Source organism: Eptatretus burgeri, chromosome 2, assembly GCF_056783735.1.
Source record: "Eptatretus burgeri isolate ZD-2024b chromosome 2, Ebu_testis_v1, whole genome shotgun sequence".
NCBI classification, from domain to species: Eukaryota; Metazoa; Chordata; class Myxini; order Myxiniformes; family Myxinidae; genus Eptatretus; species Eptatretus burgeri.
In genome coordinates this window covers 120,846,361-120,874,111 of record NC_140962.1, presented here as the reverse complement: position 1 = coordinate 120,874,111, position 27,751 = coordinate 120,846,361, and the positions used below count along the sequence as shown (strand labels likewise).

At 43.6% G+C, this 27,751-nt stretch overlaps 1 protein-coding gene across 9 annotated transcripts in view; it reads right to left on the bottom strand.

The window, feature by feature from the left end:
- Positions 1-14,864: 14,864 nt before the first annotated feature.
- CPLANE1 (ciliogenesis and planar polarity effector complex subunit 1) overlaps positions 14,865-27,751 on the bottom strand; it is a 286,624-nt gene continuing 273,737 nt past the window's right edge. For 7 of the 9 annotated variants that reach the window (XM_085871005.1, XM_085871010.1, XM_085871008.1 and 4 more), the window contains 2 exons: positions 18,703-18,896; positions 14,865-15,518 (listed from right to left, as the gene is read on the bottom strand). In XM_085871005.1, the coding sequence (XP_085727131.1) occupies positions 15,378-15,518; positions 18,703-18,896 (335 nt within the window). In that variant the 3' untranslated portion in view covers positions 14,865-15,377. Of the gene's footprint in view, positions 15,519-18,702; positions 18,897-24,728; positions 24,819-27,751 lie in introns of those variants that run through there. The other 2 variants (XM_085871011.1, XM_085871012.1) reach the window with 2 other exon arrangements.

Below are 27,751 nucleotides of genomic sequence, written 5' to 3'. Positions count from 1 at the left end.
TGTATTTAATCTTTCGCATGTGCTGAAAACATGCGTGTGTATTTAATCTTTCACATGTGCTGAAAACATGCGAGTATTTAATCTTTCACATGTGCTGAAAACATGCGAGTATTTAATCTTTCACATGTGCTGAAAACATGCGTGTATTTAATCTATCACATGCTGAAAACATGCGTGTGTATTTATTCTTTCATATGTGCGGACACGTGTGTGTATTTAATCTTTCATATGTGCGGAAAACATGCATGTTTTTAATCTTTCACATGTGCTGCAAACATGCATGTATATTTAATCTATCACATGTGCTGGAAACAGGCGTGTGTATTTAATCTTACACATATGCTGAAAACATGCGTGTATTTCATCTATCATGTGCTGAAAACATGTCTGTATTTAATCGTTCACATATGCTGAAAACATGCATGTGTATTTAATCTTTCACATGTGCTGAAAACATGCATGTATTTAATCTATCATGTGCTGAAAACATGCATGTATATTTAATCTATCACATGTGCTGAAAACAAGTGTGTGTATTTAATCTTTCACATGTGCTGAAAACTGGTGTGCGTATTTACTCTTTCACGTGTGCTGAAAACATGCCTGTGTATTTATTCTTTCACATATGCTGAAAACATGCGTGTGAATGTAATCTTTCATTATGTGCTGAAAACATGAGTGTGTATTTAATCTTTCACATGTGCTGAAAACATGCGTGTAGATGTGAAAACATGCATGTGTATTTAATCTATCACATGTGATGAAAACAGATGTGTGTATTTAATCTTTCACATGTGCTTACAACAGGTGTGTGGATTTATTCTTTCATATGTGCTGAAAACAGGCATGTGCATTTAATCTTTCACATGTGTGGAAAACATGCATGTGTATAATCTTTCAAATATGCTGAAAACATGTTTTTATTTAATCTTTCACATGTGCTGAAAACATGCATCTGTATTTAATCTTTCACATGTGCTGAAAACATGCGTCTATTTAATCTCACATGCTGGAAACGTGTGTGTATTTAATCATTCACATGTGCTGGAAACATGCGTGTGTATTTAATCTTTCACATGTGCTGAAAACATGCATGTGTATTTCATCTTTCACATGTGCTGAAAACATTCCTTTAAATTTTATCTTTCACATGTGCTGAAAACATGCATGTGTATTTCATCTTTCACATGTGCTGAAAACATGCGTCTATTTAATCTATTATGTGCTGAAAACATGTGTGTGTATTTCATCTTTCACATGTGCTGAAAACATGCGTGTATTTAATCTATCATGTGCTGAAAACATGTGTGTGTATTTAATCTTTCATTTGTGCTGAAAACATACATGTATATTTAATCTTTCACATGTGCTGAAAACAGGTGTGCGTATTTAATCTTTCACATGTGCTGAAAACATGCTTGTGTATTTACTCTTTCACATGTGCTGAAAACATGCACGTGTATTTAATCTTTCACATATGCTGAAAACATGCGTGTGTATTTTATCTTTCATTATGTGCTGAAAACATGCATGTGTATTTAATCTTTCACATATGCTGAAAACATGCATGTGTATTTAATCTTTCACATGTGCTGAAAACATGCATGTGTATTTAATCTTTCACATGTGCTGAAAACATGCATGTATTTAATCTATCATGTGCTGAAAACATGCATGTATATTTAATCTATCACATGTGCTGAAAACAAGTGTGTGTATTTAATCTTTCACATGTGCTGAAAACTGGTGTGCGTATTTACTCTTTCACGTGTGCTGAAAACATGCCTGTGTATTTATTCTTTCACATATGCTGAAAACATGCGTGTGAATGTAATCTTTCATTATGTGCTGAAAACATGTGTGTATTTAATCTTTCACATGTGCTGAAAACATGCGTGTAGATGTGAAAACATGCATGTGTATTTAATCTATCACATGTGATGAAAACAGATGTGTGTATTTAATCTTTCACATGTGCTTACAACAGGTGTGTGGATTTATTCTTTCATATGTGCTGAAAACAGGCATGTGCATTTAATCTTTCACATGTGTGGAAAACATGCATGTGTATAATCTTTCAAATATGCTGAAAACATGTTTTTATTTATTCTTTCACATGTGCTGAAAACATGCATCTGTATTTAATCTTTCACATGTGCTGAAAACATGCGTCTATTTAATCTCACATGCTGGAAACGTGTGTGTATTTAATCATTCACATGTGCTGGAAACATGCGTGTGTATTTAATCTTTCACATGTGCTGAAAACATGCATGTGTATTTCATCTTTCACATGTGCTGAAAACATTCCTTTAAATTTTATCTTTCACATGTGCTGAAAACATGCATGTGTATTTCATCTTTCACATGTGCTGAAAACATGCGTGTATTTAATCTATCATGTGCTGAAAACATGTGTGTGTATTTCATCTTTCACATGTGCTGAAAACATGCGTGTATTTAATCTATCATGTGCTGAAAACATGTGTGTGTATTTAATCTTTCATTTGTGCTGAAAACATACATGTATATTTAATCTTTCACATGTGCTGAAAACAGGTGTGCGTATTTAATCTTTCACATGTGCTGAAAACATGCTTGTGTATTTACTCTTTCACATGTGCTGAAAACATGCACGTGTATTTAATCTTTCACATATGCTGAAAACATGCGTGTGTATTTTATCTTTCATTATGTGCTGAAAACATGCATGTGTATTTAATCTTTCACATATGCTGAAAACATGCATGTGTATTTAATCTTTCACATGTGCTGAAAACATGCATGTGTATTTAATCTTTCACATGTGCTGAAAACATGCATGTGTATTTAATCTTTCACATGTGCTGAAAACATGTGTGTATTTAATCTTTCACATGTGCTGAAAACAGGTGTGCATATTTAATCTTTCACATGTGCTGAAAACATGCATGTGTATTTACTCTTTTACGTGTGCTGAAAACATGCGTGTGTATTTAGTCTTTCAGATATGCTGAAAACATGCGTCTGTATTTAATATTTCATTATGTGCTGAAAACATGCGTGTATTTAATCTATCACGTGCTGAAAACATGCATGTATTTAATCTTTCGCATGTGCTGAAAACATGCGTGTGTATTTAATCTTTCACATATGCTGAAAACATGCGTGTGTATTTAATCTATCACATATGCTGAAAACATGCGTGTGTATTTAATCTATCACATGTGCTGAAAACATGCGAGTATTTAATCTTTCACATGTGCTGAAAACATGCGTGTATTTAATCTATCACGTGCAGAAAACATGCGTGTGTATTTATTCTTTCATATGTGCGGACACATGTGTGTGTATTTAATCTTTCATATGTGCGGAAAACATGCATGTCTTTAATCTTTCACATGTGCTGCAAACATGCATGTATATTTAATCTTTCACATGTGCTGGAAACAGGCGTGTGTTTAATCTTACACATATGCTGAAAACATGCGTGTATTTCATCTATCATGTGCTGAAAACATGTGTTTGTATTTTGTTTTTCACATGTGCTGAAAACTGGTGTGCGTAGTTACTCTTTCACGTGTGCTGAAAACATGCCTGTGTATTTATTCTTTCACATATGCTGAAAACATGCGTGTGAATGTAATCTTTCATTATGTGCTGAAAACATGCATGTGCATTTAAACTTTCACATGTGCTGAAAACATGAGTGTGTATTTAATCTTTCACATGTGCTGAAAACATGCGTGTAGATGTGAAAACATGCATGTGTATTTAATCTATCACATGTGTTGAAAACAGATGTGTGTATTTAACCTTTTATATGTGCTGAAAACATGCATGTGTATTTAATCTATCACATTTGCTGAAAACAGTTGTGTATTTAATCTTCCACATGTGCTGAAAACAGGTGTGCGCATTTACTCTTTCACATATGCTGAAAACATGCGTGTGTATTTAATCTTTTATTATGTGCTGAAAACATGCATGTGCATTTAATGTTTCACATATGCTGAAAACATGTGTGTATTTAAACTTTCACATGTGCTGAAAACATGCGTGCGGATGTGAAAACATACATGTGTATTTAATCTTTCACCAGTTTAACATCCATTCGAGGGATAGCACACACACACACACACACACACACACACACACACACACACACACACACACACACACACACACACACACACACACACACACACACACACACTGGTGAATCACCCTGCCTGTGAAACACCAGGATGACAGTTTGTTGTTGGGTTCGGATTAAATTCCAGGCTCGACAGCTTAGGGATGAGTGGCGTACCTTTAGGCCAGATCATCTACCACAATAAGATCATAGCGCAGTGCCTGTTACTCTCATATCGCAGGATGGTTGGTCGCATCCGTTTTTTTACCTCCTCTCCTCTTGCAGCCTAATTCTCCCAGCAACTCCATGATGCACGTCTTCTTCCATTAAACTCCCTCGTAGTTAAAGTCCCAAATCCAGGCTTACTGCACACCTCAACTTTTATGCCTCTTTGCCTCTCGTTTGTGGAACTGCCTTCCTGAACCTGTTCAGCTCCTCTTTCCTCCAGGACCTTAAGCAGGCAATGCAAAAAATCTGATGTCATCCGACATCTCCACCGGTAATCTATAATACCCTTAACCCCACTTAAACGAAAAGTCACTCAGAGTTGTGATTATTCGTGTTTATTGCCCCCTCCTCTCTCTGCTCTTTTCCCGTTTGTTTAATTGCTTATTGTGTCCAACCGCTGCCTCACTACCCCACTGTTAATTCATTGTCTATTAGCCCTCTGTCATGTCCTCTTCCATGAGCCTCTATTTTGATTAAAAAAAAGCAAACTCGAAGGGCACTCAGTATAGCGCAAACCTCCACCACGCAGCACCTGATGTACAAGAATATATCAGACCCAATACATTTTTGAAATATCATGCTACCTTTCGTTTTTGGCCCTATCTCTCAATGGTGACAAAATCATTTTAAAAATTAAATAAATCCCGTATCCAGATCCGGATTCAGATCTTCACCAAAATCGAATCGAATTTGTTGTGGTCACACACCTAACGTGTCCACCAAGTTTCATCCGAATCCATCCACAACTTTTTGAGATATCCTGCACAGAGACAGACAGACTTAACCTTCACTTTTGGTGGTGAAGGTAACAAGAAAAAGAGCAGTCAGAGATTGAAGACCCTCGCCAGGGCTTCTTCTGTGTGGCATTTGTGTACTGGTGTGTTACGTAATTAATAAGAGACATAATTATAACTACTGCAGTGATGACTGGGTACCAAGACGCCCCACTTTGATCGGACACCTAACCCTGACCCATGACGTTTTTAAAATTATTATTCATTATGAAATTGAATTTAGCATGTGATTAAAATAAATTCAATTCAAATGGAAGACCAAATGGGTTAGTCGGGTCAAAATACCACCTGACCCACAACAAATTGCAACAAAAGGTTTTTCAGTGGTTTTCATTCCTCCTGGATATACTGATCAATAGAAAAAAAAGTCCACCAAAATCTGACATCCGGAAATGGGTTAAAACAGTCATTTGCAAGATGGCCGCCACCGGGCTTTGAAATAACTAAAACAGCTATAACTTCTTCAATAATTGTGATAAAAACATAATTGTTGGTTCTGGTCCATGGTTTTAATGGATCAGCAATCCACTGGTGTCAATAAAATTTAGATCTGATCAGTATTTAACATGAAATCCAAGATGGCAGCAACATTCAAGAGTGCAAAAATCAAAAAATTTTCCATCTGAACCAAAATCACTGAACACCTGGTGCCACTGAAACATTTATTTGTGAACATTACATAATGGCAGTTTAGGTTATAATTTCAGTCCTCATCACTGTGCTCTAGTTCCTCAGAGGCTTGATTTAGTGGATTGTCACAAAACGTCACTTGGCATGATCCACATGCAGACGTACACGGAAGCCCATTCTTTCTGCAGCTGCAACGGGGTGTGTCACAAGCTGTGGTGCAGTTGCAGTGTATCACCTTCAGAAGAGTGTCTGGTGCAGCATTCATGGCAGTCATGATAGGTACAAATCGATTGTCTTCAAGTCCCCAGCCCCAGTCCAGAGGAACGAGGTCACCCTCCATCCCCATCCAAACCATGACCTGGTAGTACACTCAGAGACAATGAAACTTAGTGGCAGATTCCGTTGGGGGAAGACGTTCAGGTGTAACGAAAGACTTTGCAGCAGCGACCTTCTTTGTGAATATCTTGTAACGCATGGCTGCCAGAGAACTTGTGCTCTCCCCACCAAATATAACGGCCATCGCTTGGCTGCCAAGTTTCTTTATTTCAGCGTGGCTGACGCCTCTCGAAGTGAATGTATCTGCACACAACTGGAGGCCTTGATCATCTTCCACGAGTTTCTGAAGGACTGATTTTTTTCCCAATGCCATACACATGAGATGTTGAATCACGTCCTGTGAAGGCGTGCAGGAATAATAGTTGAGTGCACAACTTATTCCCAATAAGATGCTTCATCCAATTGATGTCATATACTTTCAGATTGCTTCTTGACTGGTTGTCTGATCTGAAATATAGTGGTTTTCCATCTGGTATACAGTAATGGAGCAAAAGCATCAACAGATCTGTGTCCTCTCCGATTAGTGTGGTGGAATGCAGAATTGTGCTGTTTACGGCCGTCTTGGCAATGTCCACATCAGCGTCCCCTTCTGCCTGAATAACTGTGCAGCCCACTTTCTTCAGCTGATCACCTTGAGCTGTTGCTTGTTACTGCCAACAGATAGGAATTCATCTCTCTTTCTGTCAAATTCAGTTTCTCCGGTGAAGTTCACAGTCGGATAGCTGTTTGCTTGTCCCCGTCTCTGCTGAGTGTTATCCTTTATCGAAGGGCCTGCACCATAGCCATCAAAGACAACAGTTGCTGTCCCATAGTGTTTTGTTGTGAAGTCTGCATATGCTCTGGCTATTTTGCCATTTGTATCTCCCTTCTTCCACTTGAGCTTGTGCAGCAAGGATCCACCATCAAGAACATACCTTTCAGTCTTAAGGTGTGCTGAAGGTGTGGTGTCAGGTACTCCTTCACATACCAGTGCCTTGGTGCAGCGGTCATTGACGGCTTGAGCTAGTTGAGGTTTGTCAGCCTTCCTCAAGATCTTGTTGTCCTCAAAGAGGGATGGAGGGTATGGACTGAGCTCAAAACTCATCATGTCCTCAAGTGACAAATCACCTATCTGGGATACCACCAGGAATCGCTGGAATAGCACACTGGAGTCCATGGTTCTGTGAGGAGCAACCTGGAGAGCATTAGAATTTCCCAGGGTCTTTGCTTTCTCTGTCCTCTTGATGGAGAAGGAAAACACAGGTTGTCCAATCATTCTCTTGATGATTTTGTTCCCAACAGCTTCATATTCATGCACGTTGATATCTTCGCTTGCCACGGTACCATTTATGATATTTCTCAATGTAGGATCAGAGGAGAAAGGTGAAAATGGATTCAGCTTTGTGCTTTTCTTCGAGGTGTCGAATGTATATCTTTCAATTCTGGCACCAGTTGCTTCTTTATGCTTTTCGCTTGTTGCGTATGTGAGATCTTTGAAGTCCTGCATGGCGACGTTGACCTCAGATGTTATGGGGGCTGACATTGTCTACAATGCTCGGTGTTCCTCTGTCATCTTACTGTCATGAATCAAGCCACCGGTGCTCTTTAGTGATCTCATGAGTGTTTGTTCGATGACTAGATCACAGCTGAGGCCTGCCCAAAACTGGTTTGTTTGCCAGATCACATCGAAGCCATTTTGAAACTTCTCATACACATCTGGGTGTTTGCTCTCCAGTTCACTCATTTCTTGTAAGTATAGATAAGCGGACTTGTGGTAGTTGTAGTGTCCAGCTGCTGCAAATATTGGCAAGGCATCAGCAACAGCTTGCAAGTGATCCTTCCAAGACCCAGTGCGATCTGCCTTGATCATTGCCTGAGCAGTATGGAGCATTTTCTGATAACCCAGCCACAGCTTACTCGTTTTTGATTGTGCAGCAAGTTCAGATTTCTTTTTTTCGGGATCATCAGTGATCTTCACAATTGCAGCTGATTCTTCAAGACTTTCAAGAGAGATGTCACCCGTTAGCAAGGACGAATACATTTTCTCAATCTCTTCTACTTGGAACATGAACTCAGGATTTTCCTCCACTACAGATGCCACAATAATTCGATGTCGACACTTGCTCACCAGTAGATGGCCTCAGAATGCCTCTGAACAGATTTTCCGGACATCATATGAACTACAGCATTTTCACCGTACACCAGTTCCAGGATGTTTTTGAGTCCTGTTCCCGCCATCAACGTGCCTATTACTCCAAGCAGATTCATGAACGTGTGAAATGTACCCAGCCTAAGCACGATCCCCTTCAAATGGCTATTCTCTGGTGCAGCACTGATTATCTCGGCAGCTTTCCAGTACAGCGGTTGATCAAACGTGATCACAGGAGGGACATGGTGTCTGATGGCCATGTTGGACAGGAAGTTCAAAGTGGACAGAATGCAAGCCTTGTCGCCTGGATACATATCAATCATTGGCAAACACAGAATGGAAGATGCGCCAGGATGTGTCTGTCCTCGGTGAAGGATGTGCATCATCCCCTGCCAGCCTGGTACAGTCTGCTTGAAATGGAAGGATAGCTCCCAGAAGATCTCAACTCTCATGTCACAGACTCTGAGATCTGGGAGGTCTCGGAACTTGATGTTGCGAAGAACATTGGTTGCAAAGCCATATTCTTTGATATCAATTTTTGACATCTGTACAATGTTCAATTCTGAAATCTTCTGCCTTGTTACAAGATGACTTGATTTTCCACCGGGAGTCAATGCAGCTATCATGCCCATTCCATGAAAGGTACCTTTTCCATCAAGGGTGATTATGTTGTGATCTACATTGTCACCGGCAAACAACACTGATAGGTCAAATACGCCTGTTTCTTCAATTAGGATTTCATGTTAAATACTGATCAGATTTAAATTTTATTGACACCAGTGGATTAAATTAAATGCATATCATGTCAGGTCAGGTTCGATCTGTGACCTGCTACAGGCACCATGTAAACCTGTACTAACCTGTTCCATGGTCGGGTTGTCGGCGACTGAACCATCTCCCCCACCAGGTTTTCTGGTGAGGGGGTGTTTGGATATGGACACCCAGCAGGATTAAAAACAAAACCTGTCAAAGGGCGGAGGAGCTCCTTGTGAGCCAATGGCCATCCATATCTAGTACCCAACTGTGTCTGCGGACGTCCTCCTGCAGTTGGGTTACTTTTTTATTAGGAGGTTGGTGGCAGGATTTGCACTCCGGCCACCGTAAAACCCTTCATTCCGCAAAACGCAAAAACGCAAAAAAATCTGAAAACCCACTCCGTGGGAGTACCTCCTGTGCAGCTTCCCTTCGCAGGGCAGCTCACCGGATGACGGGATTGGGGCAAAGCCTTCGGGACCCCCAATCTTTGATGATAGGAGGGAAACCACGGGGTAACATCCCTGGGTCAGATTGCGGGAGAGTGTGTCGGAGTGGTGCTGAGGTGTCGTCCACCAGAAGGCGGTCTCCTTGGGTTAACCTGAGGCGGTCCCTTCGGGTGGGTGCCTGGAATGTCCTATCCCTAAGAGAGGATGATCACCTGTCTCTGTTATCATCTGAGCTCAAGCGTTTGGACATCGGGATTGCAGCTCTGAGGTTCGGAGACCGGATTGCGGCGAGATAATGGTGGGTGGTTACACCTACTATTGGTCTGGTCACTCTGATGGTTACCATACCCAAGGAGTTGCTGTAGCTGTGTCCAATAAGCTGACCCCAATGATAATTGAGGTAACACCGGTCAACGAGCGTATTATGAGATTAAGGATTCGTCACTCCTTAGGTGTCATTTCCCTGGTCTCTGTTTATGCTCCGACTGAGGTGAGTGATCTCACCGTGAAGGATGCATTCTACTCGAGGACTCTACACCGTGAAGGACTCGAGTCTGTGGTTGATCAGTGCCCCAGACAAGATACACTTCTAGTCTTGGGGGATTTCAATGCATCGACTGGAACTGATAGGGATGGTTATGAGGTGTGTGTTGGTCCCCATGGGTTAGGAACTATGAACCAGAATAGCACTAAGTTCTTTGACTTTGCAAGAAGTCATGGACTTAGGGTGGCTGGTTCATGGTTTCAGCGCCCACAAGCTCATCGCTGGACTTGGCATTCCAACGCTGGTGGTGTGGCAAAGGAGATTGACCATGTCCTCATTGACGGTCGTTGGAGGATGATCCAGAACTGCAGGGTCGACCGGAGTGCTCAGTTCCTCAATACTGACCACAGGCTTGTTGTAGCAACTCTAAAGCTGCACCTTAAATCCTGGAGAATGGTACCATCCCAGCCTAGGCTGGATGTTGCCAAGCTCAGGGATGAGAGTAGCTGAGGAGTTTGCGAACAGGCTGAGTGGACACTTGGGGGGTGTGGGTGCTTTGGGTGGTCCTGAAGAGTTGTGGAGCGCCTTCAAGACCACCGTCCTTGATGTTGCCGGTGGATGCCTTGGAGCTCACCGCAGGGCAAAGAAGAATTTTGTCTCTCAAGGGACACTGGATACCATTGACCAGAGTCGCAGGGCCAGGCTGAATGGCAGAGCTGAGCTGTTCAGGGAGCTGAGGCGTAAAACTGTACGTGCACTGAGGGTGGACAAGGAGGCCTATGTGCGAGGAATCTGTGAGGGGGTAGAGCATCACCTGTGGACAGGTGATTCTCGTCCCGCTTACAGGGGAATTCGCGCATTACGTTCATCCAAGCCCATCCCTCGAAGCACTGCAGTTCGAGCAGAGAGTGGTAAGCTCTTGACAGAGGAGTCTGAAGTGAAGGCCCGCTGGGCTGGTTAATTTGAGCGGTTGTACCAGGCTGATCCCCCAGCTGTCGAGTTGGACGTCAAGGGTGTTACAATCCCTGTTGCTGACCCTCGAATCAACTGGTCCACCTTCTCTTGTGGAAACACGGGCTGCGGTGAACCAGTTGAAACGGGGTAAAGCTCCAGGGATCTGTGGCATCCATGCTGAACTTCTCAAGGCTGGTGGAAATGCTGCACTCGTGTCGTTGCATGCAGTTTTGTGCTCTGCCTGGAACACAGGCATCATCCCAACTGACTGGAAGAGGGGCCTTGTTGTCCCTCTCTGGAAAGGGAAGGGTGATCGCCAAGACTGCAACAACTACCGAGGGGTGACGCTGCTCTCAGTGCCGGGCAAGGTCTTTGCTCGGATAATTCTTAATAGGGTTCGCCACCATCTGCTTGAGCACCAGCGTCCAGAGCAGTCAGGCTTCACACCAAAGAGGTCAACAATTGACCGTATCCTTGCACTTCGTGTCCTCATCGAACGCAGACGGGAGTTTCGGCAGGGGCTGCTTGCAGCCTATGTTGATCTCTGTAAAGCGTTCGATTCAGTGAATCGGGATGTCCTCTGGAGGATTCTTGGTCTTCGTGGGGTGCCACCAAAACTGATCGATCTGACGTCTGAACTCTACTCTGGTACTGAAAGTGCTGTGAAGTGTGGTGGTACCATCTTTGACTTATTTCCAGTTGTTACTGGAGTTCGTCAGGGATGTGTACTTGCCCCCACACTTTTCAGCACTTGTATGGACTGGATTTTAGGGAGGATGTCGGAGAGATCAAGTTGCGGTGCATCGTTTGGCAATGTCAAGATCTCGGACCTTGATTTTGCAGATGATGCAGTCATCTTTGCGGAGACTTTAGACATCCTCTTGGGGGCCCCCGAGGTGCTGAATGAGGAGTCGGAGCCGTTGGGATTACGGGTTTCTTGGGTCAAAACTAAGATCCAGGCTTTTGGTGACATCTTGGATGCTGCTGTCCTGTCTGTGTCTGTTTGTGGTGAGGATGTTGAGGTCGTGGAGAGATTCACTTACCTTGGCAGTGATATTCATGTCTCTGCTGGCTGCGAGTCAGAGGTCAACAGACGTCTGGGTCGGGCCTGGGGAGTCATGGATTCACTGGATCATGGGGTGTGGCGCTGCCAGTACCTGTGCGGGAGGACGAAAGTCCGAGTCTTCAGGTCCTTGGTACTTCCAGTCTTGCTCTATTGGTGCGAGACTTGGACTCTGACCAAGGATCTGAGACGGAGACTTAATTCCTTTGGTACCAGAGCTCTTCGGAGAATCCTTGGCTATCGCTGGTCGGATTTTGTGTCCAACGAGCGGTTGCTGAGAGAGACTCGGATGAGATTTGTTACCTGCATAGTCCGTGAGCGTCAGTTGTGGCTGTATGGACATGTGGCTCATTTTCCTGATGCTGATCCTGCTCACCAGATTCTCTCAGCGAGGGAGTCTCATGAGTGGAGGAGGCCAGTGGGCTGACCACGTGCCTCATGGTTGCAGCAGGTTGACCATCATCTCAAGGAGATGGGGATGGGCCTGGCATCTGCCTGGGGGATGGCCAGACGGAGGCCCCTGGAGTACCGGCGGAAAGTGGACGCAGCGACGCGCTGTTCTGGCACATGCTCCCATACCTGACCTGACCATATCATGTGATAGAGATATGTCTTGGCAACCTCTGACAGCCAGCAAACATTCTGAAGTAGTACAGGCATCCTGTAACTCACATTTTTCTTCAGGTGGGTCAGATTTTAAGCAACCCCCGATTTCCATGACCTTTTGACCTCTGGACAGCAAATTTGCATAATAATCAGATAATAACATATTGTCACATGTAGAGTGAATAAAAACAAATATTTTGAATGGTAGTTTGCAGTTATATAATGTATGGTTGTGGCGTTATCAGCATTTTAGTTTCCCCTACCCCAAATTTTTGGTCGCCTCATGAACGCAAAAGCTTGATATTGTGACGTCATTTTTTCAAATCCAGCCAGGCTCCCAGATGTCCACCCTCACTTTTTTGATGTCCCACATGGTCTACTTCAATAATATGAAGAGAAACTTAGGGCACATAAAAGTCACACAGAAACCACCCCAGCCCATGGACTACAATGAATTTCAGCTGGTTTGACATTTTCTTTCAGAAGAAACTTAATGATACAACTCTGTTCTGCAGCAGACAATTGTTGACCACAACATTGGCTTTACCCCAGAATGTAGTGACGAGCGTTGATGTCACTTACTGTGTAACTTACCGAGAGTATACAATATAATTTAACTCAATTTCAGCATCGAATGATTTTTAGCCCCCGTTGGACATAGTCCGAAACGGGGGCTTATGGATTTGGTCACGATTTTCGTGTCCATGCGTGCGTCCGCAACAATATCTCGGATTTCATTCTTTTCCTGACCAATTTCATTTGTACTTGGCACAAAGACAACAGATGATGGTACACATAAGCACGTCATTTTGTTTCATGATGCGATCAAAGATGGCCGATTGGTGGTGGGCAATTAAAGTTGTAAAAAAAAACTGATGTTGAACACGTCCTCAACCATTTCTCGGACAAGCATTTACCGATCTTGTTCAAACTTGGCACACATGTAATGAATGATGATTTACATAAGCATGTCTTTTTTTTTTTCCAAGATCCAAAATGGCCGACTGGCGGCCATTTTAGTTTTAAAAAACCCGATGAACACGTCTTCAACCATTTTTGGGACATGCATTTACCAATGGTGTTCAGACTTGGCACCCTGATAATGAATGATGGCTTCCATATGCACATCATTTTTTTTTTTTTTCAAGATCAGATCCAAGATGTCTGACTGGTGGCCGTTTTGTTATTTAAATGTCCCCAACTATTTCTCAGACATGCATGATCCAAGTTTGTTCCAACTCGGCACAAGCACATTACATGATGACATACACATGCATCTCACTTTATTTTGCGATCTGATCAACAAAGGCCGACTGGTAGACTGGCAGCCATTCTAGTTTAACATAAATATGGGATAGCCTTTAACTCCGTACAGCAAGATTACAAACACAACGGGGACTATGACATTTTATGTCTTTTTTACATGTTCTAACTCTTACCTTTCTCATTTTAGTCTAGGCTATCAATTTCCAATAATTGATAGCATAAATTGAAATGAAAAATATAATTGTTTTGTAAAAATAAAAAAGTGCTGAAATACCCCTGGGATCCACATAAACCCCTCATGCCCTTTAGAAAGTCTATCTAATCTGCAGTAATGCTTCAGCTAACAATATCTCCACCATGGCTAATGGGTCGAAAATGTTTCAGCAAACGAGACCAATTTCTACACCAAACTATTATTTGGGTCACCTTCTTTTAATCTCAAACACTGTGTTGATTTTGATATCCATATCCTGAGTGTAATATACTGTATGTACAAACTCGATGAAAGGATTGTAAATAAATAAAACAGAGGGTGCAAATTATGGCTGAAACGGTGACCAATGTTGTCCAAAGTCGATAATGGATGCTTTCAAGACTTGCTCTGACCACTGTAATGGCAATCTCGTGCTGTATTGCACTGTATCAATTTATGGATGTGTATGAGGATTAACTTCACAACAGAGTATTTGTATATTGGTTAATCCTGATAGAAAAAATTAATAAACTTTGAGGCTTAGGCCACCACAAAACTTAACTCATAAGGGGTTTGGTAGTTATTGCCATTGCTTACAAACTCTCTCCTGTTAAATGATGGGGTGCCAAGCTTCAGTGCTGTGAACCAAAGTGCAAACAGCTTTTGATGGCTTCTTTAGTGGCATTAGTGGCTTCTTTCAAAGCTCCCTATCCCAGCATCCCAACTTTGCTCACATACTGAAACAGGGACCTGTGTCTGAACTGAACCCATACAGAATTATGTGCAACCAAGGAAAAAAGGAAGAAAAAGAAAAACAATGATGAAAGAAATCATAACGCTTCATAAAAAGGGACATTAATGTGAAGTAGTGTAAAATATAAGTTTATTTACCTTTTTGAGATTGAATAAGGCACAACCGTTTCCGATTCGGTGTTTGTTACAAAACCAAAGACTCCGTGAGAAGGCAAGGTAACACAGAACAAGCCTTAGCCATTCATCTCATTTGCTTTTCTCAAATAACTTAAGGCCTTTTTCTTTCACATTTAGAACCTTCTCCATCTCATTACATGTGCCTAATCTTAATACAAGCTTCCACAACAATGTAACTGTCATTTTGTTTACCAAGGTATAAAAATGTAAACGTATTAGCGCATTTTCTCACAGACCATAAACACGTTATTACACCAGAATGTAATGCTAGGCCTACGCTTGGGAAATGGTGATCACGAGGATTAGCCGTTGCGATCACAATAAGCTGTGTACAAGCACAATACTTCAACCTTGTGGCCATATGGTGTAATGACAAAATAAATTAGCTATCGCATGAAGAAATTCAGTGCGATAAGGCCTCGTCTTAAAGTCCACAGTTCAAACATGCATCATGAATCTTCCAAACCGGCAATGAAATTGTCCACAGATTCCCAGTCGATTTGACTGACTGAGCTCGTGGTGCTATTAGAGTGCTGTGCTCGTGGAGACTGTAGGTCTGTTTCATTGGGACTGGAGGGTGCCGATACAGCCTGTGGAGTAGAGAGGCACAACTGTAATTTCCTGTTAGAAATATACACCGAAGAAAAACAAAATAAATGAGAGCGGCACTCTGAAGAATGCAGTCTCGGCTCACACGCTCATTCTGAACAAAAACGTCATCGTTAACTAAGGCCTAAGTCACATTTGCTCTACGGCGAGGATACGGCGGCCGTACGCCCTCTGAATTGACAGAAACGTGCGGCAGCCGCAGAGTTTCTGCGGTGGCCTCAGGGTGGCCCTACGCCGTTTGGCTATATTTTACAGGTCGTAAGGTCGCCGTGGAATCATAACGCGGAGTTCGAACTTTTTTCATTTCTACGTTCGCCGTAGCAATTCGACAAGCCGAAAAAAAAAAAAACTGGTCACAAAAAAAAAAATGAACCCATTCGTTACCGTCCATCTGGCCGCACGTTCGCCTTAGGGCCCCCCTGCGGTCGCCTTGCGGGCACCTTGAGGCTACCTTGCGTCTGCCTTGAAAATTCTATGGCCACCGCAGGGCCCCCTTAAGGTCACCGTGCGACATCAAATCAAAGACCATACGGCTACCCCACGTTTTCGGTCTCCACAATGTATAAATACACCGTGCGGCTCCCCGAAAAATAAAAACATGTGACTGCTACATTGTGTGACCATGGAAATACTGCGGCCACCGTATAATTGCTCGTGGCCGTAGATTTTGGAGACCCCACGGCCGCTGTGGCAAATGTGACTTATGCCAAAGCACGCAACTATTATGGCCATAGACCCATATCATCCATGCATCCTATTATGTCACACACATTGCCAATTTCCATCGCTTGATTGATTATTAGGATATCTAACAACCACTTTTGTGAACTTTAAGGAAAAATTGCATCATTGAAGGTGCACATGAAAAAATTCAAACTATATATTCTCCATGGCTATTCGATCATATGTACGAAGTTTCGCATCAATCTATGAAGTGGTTCTCGAGAGGAAGTTATTTTTAACATTTTTATTTTCAATCCAATATGGCCACGAGAGCAGTTGCCCAATGACGTCATAAATTTAATCCTTCACTCATATAAGGTTGTAGATCAGAGACAGTGGATGAAATTTCAGATTTTTTTTTGGATAACGATTTCGATTCAACCAATTATGGCTGGAATACCACTTCACAGGTGACAATCGTTATCACCCAATGTAACCCATGGTGGGTTTACAACATAATGTTACAGACCGGGGGTCGGCCGCCAACCGACCGCTCTGAACGGAGCCGCAAGTTGAGTCGGCCCGACCGATCGCCCGGAATATAGATCGCTGCCCGGATAACTCCGAGCGACGGGTCCTTGTACAAGAACCGAAATACGCCAATCGGCAGATCACTTGGGGTAAGGTCGATTGCCAATCTTCAATTTACCTAAATACCCACGTGATCCAACTCCCGGGGTATTCCACCCTTGACGGATCTCGGACGGAACAAACCGCCGAGGCGAGCTTGTCCGTGCGCGATTCCGAGCGGCGTAATCGCCGAGAACCGTCGATCCAAATGTCCCCCTATTACGGCAAACCAACGGCTTTCTAACTCCCAACACACGAAATGTTCAGTCAATGAGGGAATGGACGAAACGAGCAGGTTTACATTCACACATGGACATTTATTATAATGAAACACTTATGCAATTAAATAAGGCCAAACACGTATGCAATTATGCAAGCAACAAAAGCACGACAAAAGAACGACAACCGTCTACTTATTATGTGCAGTCATTTTCACTTAACAGCAGTTCCTACTTATTAGACGGGCACACGGACACACGTACACACACACGAAACGGTGGCTGAGGCCTTTAATCACGAGCTCCAGCTCGGAGGACAGGTGAGCTGAAACTCAAAGCCTAACTCGAACCTCTCCACCTCGTGTGGTCTTCAACTTGTCCGGTTCCGGGCTCCAGCGAGAGCGAGCTGGATCCAATCGCCGCGATCCTTCCCGAGCTCCCGCGAATCCTCCCGCGCTTCTCAACACGTGCCGGTGAGATGAGGCGCCGATCCTTCCTGTCGATCGTCTCTTCCCCGAGGATCCAACTCCAAGAAGAGGCCGACGCGTCGCACCAAGCCGGGAAACAAAATGGAGAACGAAAAGCTCCACGAACCAAGAGGAAAAGGAAGAAGAGAAAGAAGCCTCTACTCGCAGCTCGAGCTGAACAACCGGCTCAAGTTCCTTCCAAAACAAAGCAGCAGCCGAAGCAAAAAGCTTCCGAAGGCATCAAGCCAAGCAAGCCAAGCAGGACCCGATGGCCTGCTAAACGACTGCTCTCTCCGAAACAAAAAAGCTTACTAACTCCACGCGACTCAGCAGACGAACTCTACCACGGGACTCCCACGAACTCAGCCCTACCACGGGACTCCCACAAACTCTTACGGGACTCTTTTCATGGGACTTTCATGAACTCAGCCCACGAACTCTTTTGGGACTCTTTACACGGGACTTTCACGAGACTCTTTTTGAACAAAGAAAAGATGTCCTCTTTATCCTTTGCACCCCCTCCCCCGCACCCGGCGAGACTCATGCCCTCGTGATCCACCCCCCCCCCCAACCACGGGTGGGAGGGAGTTGTTGACGTCACCGCAGGGTTCTTCTTCCTCTTCGCAGAAGAGGGGGAGGGACGTCTCCACTGTTTGCTCCCTAACTATTAAATCGATCCGCAGCGCATCTAATCAATTTCAAAACATTTAAACAATGGAAGGTGAGCTATGTAGGGAACATGCACTTATCGACATCGCTGACTAAGGGAACCTGTATGTTGTGTGCGATTGAATTCCAAATTCGTAACACTATGCTAAGGTTCAATTTTTTTAGTTGAGAGTTTTTGGAGGAGATGCCCAAATTTTTCCTTTCATCCAATATGGCTGTCATACCATTTGACTTATGATGTCAGAACTATCAATAAAACATTCTTCATGTGGAGTCCCTCCTATGTTTAAAGTTTTGCAATGATTGGACAAGTGGTTGCAGAAACATTTTAAAAGCAAGAAACACGCGCGCACGCACGCACGCACGCACGCACGCACGCACGCACGCACGCACGCACACACACACACACACCAACAGTCTCACATCCCCTTCAGGGCGATATGAACAACTTGAGATGTTTATCAAAATTATCGACTCCAAAAATTGGCAAAATACATTCTCAGAGCAAAAACACGTACTGGTTGAGAACTTTCCGTCTCCATTAAGATGCAACGGATATTCTCTGGTACGATCCAGTCACTGAGTTCTGACTCATTGATATCCTCATCACTTTTGTTTACAGCTCCTTGAAGGTTTGATTTTCCATTCTTTCCCAACTTCTTCACACCATCCAATTGGGCCAGCTTAGTGCATGTCCCTCCATGTTTGAATTCTGAAGGGGGGGGGGGAGAGAAAGAAGAAAAGAAAAGGTATTGAGTATTGTTGTAGATATAATATTTACCAGTAAACATTACTAGAGTCCTGAGTTCAAGCCTTGTTGGATGCTGAATTAATACACCAGGGGGTTGACTCAGCCTGTCATCCTTCCGAGGTCGGCAAAATGAGTACCAGTGTGTACTGGTAGAGGGGCACTGCATCAGCGACACAGTCACGCTTCCAAGAAATGATAGCTAAGCTGCCATACGCAAGAAGAAGAAGTAAACATTACAAGCTGATGTTGCACGACTCATAAACGTGCCATAAGACAAAGCAGCTGTGTTCAGAGGATTACATCGCAAAGCCATTGGAATGCTAACCATTTATGTTTGTGTACGTGTACAAGGCTGAGCTTTAACAAAATCCACAGTGCAATTAATTTTCGAGTGAGTTCGAAGGTGGAATTTATTTTGGAAACAGTAATGGAGAGAGGGTTTAAATAGTAGAATTGAGTTTATAACCGACTTGGATGTATGGAAAATGTAAAAGTAGAATGTCACAATGAAATCGCAGTAATTACAAACATGCTGCATTTAAAGAGCTCACAGACCTCCCGGAGGCAATTTTGTTCCTGATTTGGCACAGTTTCTGAAATCCATTTCTGAAAAATGAAACTTTAGTCTGCTGCTCGGTTTTGATGAAATGTGCCCTACCCTCCCCCGCCGAAGAACAATGACATAATTTCCAACGTTTTCCTCAAGCATATCTACAAGTCCGGCATCTCATGACCAACATATTGTCACATCAGAAAGACAACATGGCAGCTCATTCAGAAATTAGTTGTTTGAATGAGCTGAGTGATTGTGAAGTGGATGACTGCAGCAGAACTTCCCGAGTGCAACATTGAAGACAAGAATTCATGAAGTGGGTGCAACAATGTAGGCGACCAAATGACAATAAAGAAGGAATCCTACTATAATATCGGTAAGGGCCCTGTCACACCTTGATGTTTCAGCCAGCGTATGGCAACGTATCAAAACGTATGTAAAACGCTGGCGTACGCTGAATTCTTGATGTTTTTTTTTCAGTTTTGGGCGTATTCATAATGAGTTGGACGTATGCATAACGTATTAGTAACGTACACAGAACGTTTCGATAACTTATAGATAACTTATACCAACGAATGCTTAGTGTGTTGTCAGCGTTCACAACCTATGCCCAACGATAGTCTAACGTACGCATAGCGTGCGGCAGCGTATCGCCGACGATCACGTGGCGTAGGCTATAAATAGGCTGCTGCTCAACAATTTAAATCATAACCGCACTAGACATCGAAGTGTCAACATCACCGTCACACCTTGACGTTTTAGCCAGCGTATGCCGACGTATGAAAAATTTGCCGAATACGCTGGCACACGTCCAATACGTTATGGGTAAGTTTTGTATACGTTAAGAGCACGCTGGCATACGTCGAAGTACGCCGAGCTCGTCGACAAATTTTAAGCATGCTCAAAATTTGTCGACATATGCCAGCGTATGACGCACATGTTCCGCATACGCTGGCCATAAGTTGTAGGCACGTTATGCGATCGTTGACACACGTTACTTGTAAGTTACTCATAAGTCGAAACACGTCGAGGTAATGTTTAGCGTACCAGAAACTTATTTCTAACCTATGAGTAACGTGCTTTGAACCTATGTGTAACGTATCTCCAACGCATATTGACGTATGTCGACGTATTTGATTGATGTCCTCCGGACGACCACAGAACTTACTGAACGTGTTTCTAACTTACAGCTACCGTATAATGGCGTATTGGCAGCGTTTAGCGGAATTGGTATATAAAAATGGGGTTCACAGGAGGAACCCGTCAGTGTTTCAGACTCCATGGTGAGTAGATGTCCATGTCAGTAGTAGTAGGTGAGCGTGTCAGTAGTAGTAGTAGTAGGTCCATGTCAGTCGTCGTAGGTGAGCGTGATGGGGAGGGTGTGGGTGATGATGGATCCTCCTTGCGTCCGCGGCCAGGAGACTTCTTTGCAGCATTCTTCGAAGTTTTCTTCGGCATTTTTATTTTATTTTATGTTTTTCTACGCTGAACTATTGATGTTTTTTTTTCAGTTTTGGGCGTATTCATAATGAGATGGACGTATGCAGAACGTATTAGTAACGTACACAGAACGTTTCGATAACTTATAGATAAATTATACCAACGAATGCTTAGCGTGTTGTTGCCGTTCACAACGTATGCCCAACGTTAGTCTAACGTATGCATAGCGTGCGGCAGCGTATCGCCGCCGATCACGTGGCGTAGCCTATTAATAGGCTGCCGCTTAACGATTTAAATCATAACCGCACTAGACATCGAAGTGTCAACACCACCGTCATGTCCTGTCACACCTTGACGTTTTAGCCAGCGTATGCTGACGTATGAAAAATTTGCCGAATACGCTGGCACACGTCCAATACGTTATGGGAAAGTTTTGTATACGTTAAGAGCATGCTGAAGCACGCTGGCATACGTCGAAGTACGCCGAGCTCGTCGACAAATTTTAAGCATGCTCAAAATTTGTCGACATATGCCAGCGTATGACGCACACGTTCCACACACGCTGGCCATAAGTTGTAGGCACGTTATGCGATCGTTGACACACGTTACTTGTAAGTTACTCATGAGTCGAAACACGTCGAGGTAATGTTTAGCGTACCCGAAACTTATTTCTAACCTCTGAGTAACGTGCTTTGAACCTATGTGTAACGTATCTCCAACGCATATTGACGTATGTAGACGTATTTGATTGACGTCCTCCGGGCGACCACAGAACTTACTGAACGTGTTTATAACTTACAGCTACTGTATAATGGCGTATTGGCAGCGTTTAGGGGAATTGGTATATAAAAATGGGGTTCACAGGATGAACCCGTCAGTGTTTGACTCCATGGTGAGTAGATGTCCATGTCAATAGTATCAGTCGTAGTAGGTCCATGTCAGTAGTTGTAGGTGAGCATGATACGTTATGCGTTAGAGATACATTACACATAGGTTCAAAGCACGTTACTCATAGGTTAGAAATAAGTTTCGGTTACGCTAAACATTACCTCGACGTGTTTCAACTTATGAGTAACTTACAAGTAACGTGTGTCAAGGATCGCATAAAGTGCCTACAACTTATGGCCAGCGTATGCGGAACGTGTGAGTCATACGCTGGCATACATCGAAAAATTTTGAGCATGCTTAAAATTTGTCGACGAGCTCGGCGTACTACGACGTATGCCAGCGTGCTTCAGCGTGCTCTTAACGTACACCAAACTAACCCATAACGTATTCGACGTACGCCAGCATTTTAGACAAATTTTTCATACGTCAGCATACGCTGGCTAAAACGTCAAGGTGTGACAGGGCCTTAAAGCTCGATTATTTATCCGGCACATTTTAGTGTTTTAAACAAGGGTGTGTGCCCGCCTGTGCATGTGAAGCTAATGGCTGTCTAAATACGCCATTGGCAGGACGATCTTCCTTGTAGGTAAATCTTCTAAGTACCTGGACGTTCAGATTATTCAAAATTTCTGCAGTGGGTTATTTTTTGACTACCATTCCTATATCATGAAAGTTTAATGAACTCACACTGAAGTTGGGGAGGATGAGTGACAAAAGATGAGCGTGGGTTGCTTTGCACATAATCTTCTTATATATTGGTGTTGCACATACATACATACGAAGATAAACAGAAGCCCAAAGATAAGGGAGATATTTACATTTCACTGTCAAGATTCTCTTCCTATTTCACATTTATTATGGTCAATAATTTGCACTTAATGCACCTTAAAGTCAATGCTTTGGCATTTTTGTGTTCTCAAATAGATAGACAAACTGACAAAGAGTATTTCTGAAGAACATTCAAAATTTGTACTCATTTGACCACTGACTTTAAATATTGACCTTGAGGGTCAAATACTTGATTTAGACTGAAGTGCCAATCTATTTATAACGGTGATTTAAAGTGTAAATTGAATTAATATGAAGTTTGAATGGTTTGAGAATCAAAGGTAGGATATTTGGAACCAGTTTAAAAAGAACATAAATGAATCTGTCTTGGAAATTCTTCTCTTCAACTGTTATGGAGTTGTTCACCATTTTCTTTTGTTTTTTTTTCTTCATGTTTCCTGTTAAATCTAATTTTTAAAAAGTGTTATTTTCCCATAAAATTCAGGTGTTTTTTTTTCACTTTGTAAGGGGTTTTACCTGAAGGAGCATTGTATTGGGATAATTATTTTTTAATTTTTGTTATTTATTTTGCACTCAATTGACCTTTAAAATTTGACCTTGGAGGTCAAAAATTACAATGGTCAACAGGTGATTCCTAAAGCCCATTCTGTGATGTTACTTTTGAGCCCATTCGCCAAACTTTTACATCTGTTGCCATCAAACCTTATTTAGGGGTCTTGGCCAGACACCGACCTATAAGTATGTTTTTGCTTCATGCACGTAACCCGAGTTTTTTTTTGCCGATACAGAGCTGTCAGTTGCATATACACCACCCAAATAAAGGTGTGCATCAAAAGAACGTGTTGTATGCTTGGAACAAGATCACCCATAGGGTGGGTACTCTACTCATAAATAAAATTTGTCGTCCCTCTGTCTTGAGATGGCAATATGGATGTTCACGTTTTTTGCAAAGACTGCTGGGCCGACAACCACCAAATTTGGCACACAGACCAAGTCCGACCCGTGGATTGTCCAAAGGGTATTTTCATCCACCACGTCTTTAAAGACACTTAAGACCCAAAGACGCTTTAGACCCTGTAGACCCATAAGACCCCAAAGACCTGTAAGACCCTTTAATACCTCTAATACCCTGAAGACCTCAAATACCTTTAAGACCCCAAAGACCCTTTAAGATGCCAAAGACCCTTTAAGATCTTGAAAACCCCCAAGACCCTTAAACACCCTGAAGATCCCGAAGGACCTTAAGACCCTTGAAGACCCCCAAATACCCATAAGACCTTGAAGACCCTGAAAGACACCGGATATCCCTCAGAACCTTAAGACCCGTAAGACCTTTTAAGAACCCGAAGACCTTTTAGACACCAAAGCCCCTTAAGAACCCGAAGCCAATTTAAGACCCTTACACCCTTCAGACAGCTTGGACCTTTGACCATTTAGAGCTTGAGACCAATTTGACCGTTTCAGACGCTTTTTACATGCTTGAGAGTTTCGACCCTTTCAATGCTAACTACAATTGGAATGTACCCTTTAAACTATCTATAACCAGTTAAGCGCACACCATGCAAACATCTATCGACTATAGTTTTTTTTTTAAACAAAGTACAGACGATACATTTTTCAGCAAGTCGTGCACAAACTCGACCCACCCAAGTGGGTGGGTCAAGCTTTAATGTATTACTCGCAAATACCACCTGTCGCTTTGATGACGGTAATACTTAAGGGAGGAGGGAGAAAAAAGAGGGTGGAAGAGGGAGAGAGGGGTGGGGGAAAGGAGAGAGGAGGGATGGGGAGTGAGGAGGGGTGGGGGAAGGGAAGACAGTGTGAGGTGGGAGGATGGGAAGGCAGACGTGCGTGGATCCGCTATCGACAATATGTGCTCAGCAAGTGGCTTAAGCACTCCAATTAAATGGTTGATGAATGGTGGGCTAGGCTGTCGCTGCATACCATAAAGGATCCCTTTAACTTTAAAGCCGGTCTTCACCGCACATGCAGCAGTTAATGAAATAAAAAAGAATCTATAAATCCGCCATTTAGGCTGCTCATCTGTGCACGTGTCACGTGGTACATCGGTTTGGGGTCCGCGCAAAGACAATAACTTTTTTATAAAATGTCCATTTTTTTACCAGATTTTCATAGATTCCCTGAAGAGCACCTCGCGAAACCTCCGAAAATATAGACACAGATCTGGCAGACACTCTGGATAGGCAGTCCCTCTGGGGGACAGGGCAAGAGGTCGAGGAGTGAATGCATTAAATCATGTAGCTCAATGAAACTGGTAAATTTTGTCACATTCCTAAATTTTTTGTTCACTCAATATAATTCTCCAAACAGTAGAAAAAGATAAGTTTAATGCTTTGGAAATTTCACATTTTCTTGTGGATGTATGGAGAAGGAGGGAACATAACCTTGCTTGCTTAAAGTAAATTGGTATATCGGCTTAGTTATAAAGACTCGTTATTTCTTTAAATTATCAGATTTCACAACAGATCGACACTTTTTTTTCGCCGGACGATATCCAATCCTAAAAACCGAAATAATACTTTGATGATATACTTTAATTAGTCCGTGAGAGTAGATCGTGGAAAATCGTATCATATAATGCATGAAATTGCTCCAATCTCCTAATTTGAAAACTATAGTCCTGTTGCGGTTCTGCAAAACCACATGCCTCTAAATCAATGGTACCCAACATACAGTGATCCCCAGGCAGTTATTTCATTAGTACTCATGTAGATAGTCCTCCCCTCATGTCTCGAGGGTTAACGGGACAAAGTGCGTTGCGTGGGTCTCGTAGTTAGGTCTAATAAATGTCTCTGATTCCTACTCTAACCCTTTCCTTTTATCCATAGCACAGAAGAAAGCATGCAAGCACACACGCCATTCAATAGGCAATTGTTTACAAGCAGACCACGATGCCACCCGTGGCTCAGATCCTCCACATCCCTGCTGCACACACACAAGACAACCCGCGCATGGGAATCACACGCCATTATTTCATTTGAATCTGCACTCCAATTCCAAACCAGCACCTCACCTTGCTCACCAAATCTCACCACTTTACCACAAACGCCTCCCGCATCTCCTCGTGCCTCTGCATCACTACATTTCGCCATTCTATTTCGAAGAGCATCGCGGCATCGGATTGTCCTTGGTGCTGCGCAATGCTCGTCCAGGCAACAGACGCTAATAGCTCCACCACATCTCACTGGGGACGTCTCGGGTGAGCATCCGGAATTGGTACAGCCATCACCCAGTCGCCAGACCACAGCAAGACCAGGGGCAACAAGGAGGGGTCGCGAGAAGGGAGATCTGGGAGTTTGGTTCGGGGCCAGGGTGTGCATTTTGGCTCATGAGGGAGCCCATGGGTGGTGGGGAAAGTCTGCAACCATCCGACATTCAGACCGCACTTGGAGCACGTTCAGGGCTGGGGTGCTGGCTCAGGCAGTATGCCGTATGTCAAGTCAGAAGCTCCGAGCCGTGCCGATGCTGGTGGGCAACTGAGAAGGTTTCCGTTCCTGGAACCTGGCAAGGAGTGGCTAGGGCCGCTGTGGCCCAATAGAAGAGCAGGATTTGGGCCACAGCACATCACTTTCTGGTCATAACCCCACCCTTCACCCGGGACGTATAAAAGGGGTAGCACGGAGCCGAAAGAGAGTCTCTTCTCTGTCTCGCTCTTCTTCAGAACATTGTTGGTGTGTGATTGCCAGAACGTGCTTCTTCTTCTTCTTCTTCTTCATAAGCCTGATCGGGTGATTGCCGTCCTTTGAGACTCCCTGCCGTGCTGTCGACGTCCCGCCATCCCCACGCAGCCAGAGAGACCAGTGCGGACCACACGTTGCCAAGAGCCCCGGCAACGAATTAAGCAGAATATAACGTGCCATATTACGAGGTGAGAACGCTAAGGCAGAGTGTCCCACGGAGGTACATGCTGCACATACAGACCTTTTCACAGTTGTGCTCGGGATCTTTCTCCACACGCATCCTCTGTCTCTCTCTCTGTCTCTGTCTCTGTCTCTGTCTCTGTCTCTGTCTCTGTCTCTGTCTCTGTCTCTGTCTCTGTCTCTCTGTCTCTCTGTCTCTCTGTCTCTCTGTCTCTCTGTCTCTCTCTCTCTCTGTCTGTCTGTCTGTCTGTCTGTCTCTCTCTGTGTCTGTCTCTCTCTCTCTCTGTGTCTGTCTCTCTGTCTCTCTCTCTCTCTCTGTGTCTGTCTCTCTGTCTCTCTCTCTCTCTCTGTGTCTGTCTCTGTCTCTCTCTCTCTCTCTGTGTCTGTCTCTCTGTCTCTCTCTCTCTCTCTGTGTCTGTCTCTCTGTCTCTCTCTCTCTCTGTGTCTGTCTCTCTGTCTCTCTCTCTCTCTGTGTCTGTCTCTCTGTCTCTCTCTCTCTCTGTGTCTGTCTCTCTGTCTCTCTCTCTCTCTGTGTCTGTCTCTCTCTCTGTGTCTGTCTCTCTGTCTCTCTCTCTCTCTGTGTCTGTCTCTGTGTCTGTCTCTGTGTCTGTCTCTCTCTCTGTCTCTCTGTCTGTCTGTCTGTCTGTCTCTCTGTCTCTCTGTGTCTGTCTCTCTGTCTCTCTGTGTCTGTCTCTCTCTCTCTCTGTGTCTGTCTCTGTCTCTGTGTCTCTGTCTCTCTCTCTGTCTCTGTGTCTCTGTCTCTCTCTGTCTCTGTGTCTGTCTCTGTCTGTCTCTGTGTCTCTCTGTCTGTCTCTGTGTCTCTCTGTCTGTCTCTGTGTCTCTCTGTCTGTCTCTGTGTCTCTCTGTCTGTCTCTGTGTCTCTCTGTCTGTCTCTGTGTCTCTCTGTCTGTCTCTGTGTCTCTCTGTCTCTCTGTCTGTCTCTGTGTCTCTCTGTCTGTCTCTGTGTCTCTCTGTCTCTCTGTCTGTCTCTGTGTGTCTCTGTGTCTCTCTGTCTCTCTGTGTCTCTGTGTCTCTCTGTCTCTCTGTGTCTCTCTGTCTCTCTGTGTCTCTGTGTCTCTCTGTCTCTCTGTGTCTCTGTGTCTCTCTGTGTCTCTCTGTCTCTCTGTGTCTGTGCCTCTCTGTCTGTCTGTCTCTCTGTCCCTCTGTCTCTCTCTCTCTCTCTCTCTCTCTCTCTCTCTCTCTCTCTCTCTCTCTCTCTCTCTCTCTCTCTCTCTCTCTCTCTCTCTCTCTCTCTCTCTCTCTCT